We start from the raw sequence: 6,412 nt of genomic DNA on the forward strand, positions 1-6,412 counted from the left end.
GGTATCCTCGCTGGCCAGTTCCACGAACTGAGCACCCCTGCCTTTATCGTCTGCTTCGCCTTCCTCCAGTTCTTCTTCAACTTCGGTGCCAACACGTGCGTGCCGTTTCTCTCCCCGTACTTCCACCGTCCTCCCACTCATCCCGCCGAGCCCGGAACGCTCACACCTCTTTCCCCTCCAGGACGACATACGTACGTACCCCACCTCGACGCAACGGCCCACCCCGCACGTTCCCAGCTGACCCCGCCCCCTCGCAGTGCTACCCCGCGGAAGTCTTCCCGACCAAGTTCCGCGCGTCCGCGCACGGCATGTCCGCCGCGTGCGGCAAGGCCGGCGCGATCCTCTCCGCGCTCGCCTTCAACTCGCTCTCCAAGCAGATCGGCACCCCCGCCGTGCTCTGGAGTGCGTCCCCCCTTCCCGTCTCCGTAGTACACGGCGCGCGCAACGTCGCTGACCCACTCGCCGCAGTCTTCTTCGGCTGCTGCATCGCCGGCGCAGGATTTACGCTCCTCCTGCCCGAGGTCCGCGGGCGTGATCCCGACGTGGTCTACGAAGAGGAGCTCCGCGAGCGCCGCGCGCTGCGTCACGACTGAGATGCGAGAAGCGGGCTCCCAGGGCGCGCGGTGCACCGTCCCGCGGCTTCCCTGCCAGTACGCACGTGGCGGTCGAGGCCTCAGCGTGCCCCGCATTGTCGAGCCACCAAGGGCTGTCCTCCACCTCCCCCCGCGCCATCGGACTAGGCTCTCACGAGTCCGAAATGAATGGCTACATATGTTCATAAACAGCAATAGTGGTACATCATGGCATCCTTACACAGCGACATACGTACAAAACGCCCCCCGGGACGGAACTGGACTGAACTGGACTATACTGGTACACACCGCGCGCCTCCCGGCGGTCGACGGTATCCAAGAGCGCGGCTGCTACGGACGCATCGTACACCCTCCCTCCCAAAAAGTACAAGCACACATGTCTGGCGATGCGGCGGGAAAGCACGAGCAGGCTCCGGGGGACTAGTACTCGGCGATGGGGATGATCTTGCCCGTGTTGTAGAACGAAGGCCGGGTCTTGCGGCGGCCGAGCATCGCGACCTCGCTGCTGTCGAAGAACGAGTAGCCGGCTGGGGAAAGCGGGTCAGCCGGACGTCGCGACATACAACCAGAGTGGCAGAAAAGAAAAAAGACGCACGCATCATGTCGTCGTACGCCTCGCCTTCGCCCGAGGCGTCTTCCCGGCCGTGGAGGCCGTTGATGGGCCGCCCGGTCTTCGAGTCGCGGAGGACGCCGGCGTGGTCGATGAACGGCTCCGCGCGCTGGTTGGCGGCGAGGTGCAGCTGGATGAGGATGCGCTGGATGTCGAGCAGGTATCCCTGGAGGGTGTCCAGGAAGCGGCGGGTCTGGAGGTGCTTCGAGGACGCGCATCTGTGAACGAACAAACACGTCGTCAGCCACCACCGCCCGGAGGGGGGAAAGCGAACGCACACTGAGATCCCCTCGTCCTTGATGATGTACCCGATCCCGTAGCCGTCCGCGGCGACGGGCCCGAAGCCGAACAGGCGCAGCGCCGGGTTCCCGCAGTTCGAGGTGGACAGGATCGAGCGGTTGAGGACGAGCCAGCCGTTGTCGGTGAAGATCGCGGGGAGCGCGACCTTCTCGCGCTCGCCGCTCGACGCGGAGCTCGCCGGGCTCGTCGGCCGCCCCTCCTCCTCGGCCGCGGCCTCGCGCGCCGCGGCCTCGCGCTCGCGCTGGAGCAGGCAGTAGAGCGCGTACAGGTGCCTGCGCGGGCGATCAGCCGGGGACGCGCGAGCCCGGGAGAGAGCGGGAGACGCACCGGTCCTGCCCGAGGCCCTTGCTGCACTCCTTCGTGAGCTCGACCTGGCCCTGGCACGCCTTGCGGAGGGACGCGACCTTGTGCTGGTTCGGCGCCTCGGAGAAGAAGGTGCGGATGAAGTCGACGGTGTGCGGCTGCACGGTCCGGATCGCCTCCGTGCGCCCGTGGAGGAAGGCCTTGGTCATCGCGGGCTCGTACGTGCACTCGGTGCGGCCGTAGAGGCCGTAGTACGCCGCCTGGAAGGCCATCTGCACGAACGCGTCGGGCGAGAAGCCGTTCGCGGTGATGAAGTTCTTGCCGTACGCCTTGAACTCGAGCGCCTGGCAGTCGTTCTGGCAGATGAGGTCCGAGAGGCGCGTCTCGGCGAAGCGGATCCCGGCGCGCAGCTCGGGGTAGAGCGTCCACTCGAGCTTCTTGGGGGCGGTGTCGATGATGGAGACGGGGTGGGCGGGCGCGGACTGTCCGCGTGGGGGGCGGTAGGAGCGGGCGTAGGGAGAGAGCTGGGCGTGGAAGAGGGTGGGCGCGGAGGGGTTGATGGAACGCGCGAGGAGCATGAGGCCTTCTGTGAAGATGTCCGCAGCGAACCGGAGGACTGTATGACCGTCGACTCCGGTGTGTTCGAAGTTGATACCGGCGGCCCCGTCGGCGCAGACGATGATTTGAAGCTGCGTGATGACTGAGCACACTATGCAAAGAGAATTGCTAGAAGAGACGCACCTTATCATACCACCGGTTGGTACAGGTACCTATCTGGGTACTGCCCTTGAGGTCGTACGTCCCGCAGAGGAAGTTGTCGCACAGCTGCGCCAGGTTCTCCGGGGCCGCGTCGTCCAGGCACACGACGAACAGCGCATTATCCACGACCTCGAGACACGACTCGTTGTTGCGGTTGCTGATGAGAGCTTTCCGCAGGCTCGACCAAATCTTGCGATTCTCTGTCGAGAGCACTCCTATGGCGTTGCGCGCAACCTGTTACATGCCCAATATTACGTAGAATGGCAAGCCGCGGAAGGCGGACGGAAGGTATTCTTAGCACCTCGCTCGTGCGGGGAGAAGGGAAGTGCGCACCTCGTGGATTGGCAGCTGATCGGCGTCAGACACAATCGCCTGCAGGTTCCGGAGGATCTCACGCTCGGTGAGTAGCGGCCGGTTCTCGGCGTCGAGGACGTCGAACCAATCTGGGCGAGAGGAAACGTGGACATGTCAGCGTTCGTGGTCCGCGAGGCATGTCCGGGAAGTGCGGAGTTAGACGACCCAATGGGAGGGAGAAGTGCAACGCAGACCGGGGTCATATAGACTCGGCGTGGGAGTGGAAGCGGAAGCGGAGCGGGGGAGAGAGAAGGAGAGAAGGAGAGACGCACAGAACTGGCCGCGGCGGAGGACGATGATGTGCCTCGACTCCGGGTGGGTCTCCATCTTGCAGCCGCGCTGTCGGTGCCCCACATGTCAGAGTTACGGCCAGGCAGGCATTGGGCCAGACGGCGTACCTCGGTGGGAATGCGGGCGGTACCAAAGAGGCGCAAGTACTGGTCCATGTCGAGCGGGGCGCCACGCACGGTGTCGGGCTGGAGCATCCCCGCGCGGAGGTCATGGATGAAGCCGAGGGAGGAGACGATGAGAGACGAGGCGCGAGGGAGCTGTTGGCCGCGATCGGGGGTTGGATCGTTCCTACGGGAGAAGGGAAGGGAGTGAGCGACTGCACTGTATAGCCCGATCTTGCGCATCTCGGAACTTGGTTTCCGAAGGTGACAGAGTGAATGCGGGGTAGAGAGCGCCGTGGGGTGGGATAGATGCGAGGAGGGCAGAAGACTCACTCAAGCCCAAAGAACGGATTGAGAGCAAGGACCACGGGGTCGGAGTGCGAGAGGTATGATTCGTACCTGCCGAGGAGTAAGTCGGAGGAGCAGGGGACACACAACCGAAATGAACTCACCAGAACTCTTCGATGTAGCTGATCGTGGACAACCGCGAGTGAGCGAAAGAAGGCGGGGACCGAGGGAGTGGAAACACGCACCTTGCCTTGTCCTTCGCATACTCCTTCAGTTTCTCTTGTATGCGCGGGCCTTCGTTGTGCAGGAACTCCTCGACCGCACGCTTCGTATCCTCATGTTCTCGCTTGTCTTGCAGACCTTCGAGCGCGCGGAGGTATCGTCGGCACGTCTCTTCGAGTGACGGTATGGGGAGTTTTGGGAGTTCGCCTTGGCGGGCGAACGTCCGTGATTCAGGCGGGTCCGCCGTGAACGTCGTAAGGTGTCCGATCGTTGGTAGTCTCGACGCGCGAGGGAGGAAGAGGATCAGGAACGGAGACGAGCGGGGGGGTCATGTGGATGGGCCGAGGTGAAGGTGGGATGGAGTGGCAAACGGCACTTATGACGGAGGAGCGAGCTTTCAGAGCCTTCGGCCGGATGACGGCACGTCCGTGCGCGTCCCAGAGCGCGGGGAAGCGCGGGGTCGCCCATTCGCTCTCTGAAGGCACAGCCGCTGCCCGCTATCCCCCAGATCGTGCGAGATCGGGACCGGCTCCATTCCGACGTCCAGACGGGTGCTGACGCGCTGACGATGCGCACACGAGCTGCCTTCGCCGTGCCCGTGCCGAGCTCGACCGCATACAGCCAGACGCATACACCGACCTCCGCCAGGCGCATATAGCCACCTCCGACCGCCAGCGAAGCCCGTCTCGAGCCGTCCGCTCGGCCTTCGTCCCTTCCGTCCGCCCTCTCGCCCGCCGTCTTTCTCCCTGTGCACGCGAAAACGCCCCGTCAGTGACGAAAACACCCGGGCTGCAGCAGTCCGACGCACCTCGTTCTCGCCCCGTACCCAGCCCGCACCCACCCTCACACACTCACGACCTCTGCGCGGCCGACACAGTGACGAACACGGGCCTCTCATGCTGGGACGAGCCCTCCCGAGCGTGTGCTTATGTACCTCCTCCCTCCCTCCCCCAGCTCTTTCTCTCCGCGCACGCCCCTGCCCGCTCCTGCCATCGCCATGACAAAACTGACCTCCCTCACTCGCACAGGAACCCGAACATGTCCACTGCCTGCGCGTACCTTGACCGTGGGTCTCGCCCGCAAGTTTGCTTCAACCACGGATACCGGCCAAGCTGCTCCTCCGCTCCTCCGCTCCACCGCTGTGCACGGTGACTGACATCGCTAAACGGGCTGCAGGACGTGCTTGAGCCCCACAGGCTCGGTAGCGACGTCGACGGCGACGTCCTGCCCACACTCTCGCGCCCTGCCGACACCCACCTGTTCAAGCGGCCGCCGCCCCGTCATCATCCATGTGTCGTCTTTGCTCGTCCGCACCAATGACGCGCAGCCCGTCGCGCCTGATGCTGCCAATCCTCTGCTCATCGCATGGACCGCGCCCGTGGCCCAGCCCTCAGCGCGATATCCACCAGCACTCTACCCACCGTGGCCCTGCCTGCAGAACACACTAACATGCCTCCGCGACGGTGGCTATATGCGCGTGTTCTCGATCAGGAACCTGTGCGGGCTCGTAAAATGTCGATGACGCTTCCCTGCAGGTAGTACCCACGGACTCGGAACGTACCGTGTCAACCATCCGCCCAGCAGCACGCACCCAATTAACGGTACCATGCACGGCCGCCATGCAGAACAGAATCGCCATCCGACCTTGCTCGGACGACTTGACGACTGATCCTTGTCTGTCACTTGACGCACCGTGGCCGCCCGTGCGGCCTGTCGCAACACTAGTCCTGGTGCGTGATTTTGGTTACGGGAGATTCGAAACTCCGTCTCTGGAGCGCGTCGTAGGCGTTTTGTGTCGTCCACGAGCTGACGTCTTGCGTGCGGACAGGCTTGTGCCGCGTGCCGTCGCCGTCGGCACCAATTCACGCAGCAGTTGTCGCTGAAGACACCGAACGGCTCCATGTAAGCCAGCGATTCGATTGCAACGCGCCGCGCGCCGCGGTTGTGTTCACAGCACGCGTGCACGGTATGCGTTCAAACGACCACTAGCAAGTTGGGAGCCGGCGCGCCGACAACCACGCCTTCCGGCCCCTCACCGTCTCGGCACCGCAAGCCGCACGAACGTCTGCCACCACACCTGGCCTCTCGATGGTCGTGTCGTCCACCTCATCCTCGTCCCCAGGTATGATTCCGGATCCGGTCCCGGGATTGCGACACACCGCCGACGCCAAGGTCCGCTTCCACACCGAGTGCACGCTCAGCACACACGTCAACGCCGCGGCGGATCAGGCTCCCTGGGGACGACGCCCAGATGCTGGCACCAGGGGCTGTTGAGCGGTATGCAGTGTGGAATCGAGACGTGTTGGCGCTGCGTGCAGTTGCGCACTCTGGGACTTGGCCGATGAGCTGTTGGCTTTGACCAGCGAGACCATGGGATGCATACGCGGTCGGCCGACTCCCGCAGTATGTAATTGCAGCTCGTTGTGCGTGATTGCGTCGTTGCAGCACGGCCGCGCGGCGTACCGCCGTGCTTCTAGCCGTGTCAGTGCACCCCACGACTTTTCGACCCTGTTTACGTCCGCCTGGTGAGTTGTTTTGCACTGTTCCAGTCTATGCGAACTGTCAGTGGTTTCCCACAGGACTTCGCGTCG

The 6,412-nt window shown here is 63.9% G+C and overlaps 2 protein-coding genes across 2 annotated transcripts; one reads left to right on the forward strand and one right to left on the reverse strand.

Annotated features, from left to right (window-relative positions):
* Positions 1–593, forward strand: BXZ73DRAFT_56251 (uncharacterized protein; the record flags this gene model as incomplete). Its single annotated transcript, XM_048021453.1, has 3 exons — positions 1–99; positions 258–402; positions 469–593. Coding segments are annotated over 3 exons (369 nt in total), but the record flags the coding sequence as incomplete, so codon positions are not given.
* A 420-nt stretch (positions 594–1,013) lies between these two features.
* On the reverse strand, positions 1,014–6,193 carry BXZ73DRAFT_107418 (acyltransferase ChoActase/COT/CPT; the record flags this gene model as incomplete). The annotated part of the gene is made up of 13 exons (XM_048016891.1): positions 1,014–1,120; positions 1,189–1,421; positions 1,482–1,775; positions 1,831–2,495; positions 2,548–2,799; positions 2,899–3,008; positions 3,192–3,258; positions 3,318–3,498; positions 3,645–3,710; positions 3,764–3,781; positions 3,845–4,028; positions 5,981–6,088; positions 6,148–6,193. The coding sequence occupies 13 exons, from the start codon at positions 6,191–6,193 to the stop codon at positions 1,014–1,016; spliced, it is 2,331 nt and encodes a 776-aa protein (XP_047871860.1).
* Positions 6,194–6,412: the final 219 nt, after the last annotated feature.

The sequence above is a fragment of the Epithele typhae genome, assembly GCF_022376455.1.
Source record: "Epithele typhae strain CBS 203.58 chromosome Unknown BXZ73scaffold_110, whole genome shotgun sequence".
Lineage (NCBI taxonomy): Eukaryota > Fungi > Basidiomycota > Agaricomycetes > Polyporales > Epitheliaceae > Epithele > Epithele typhae.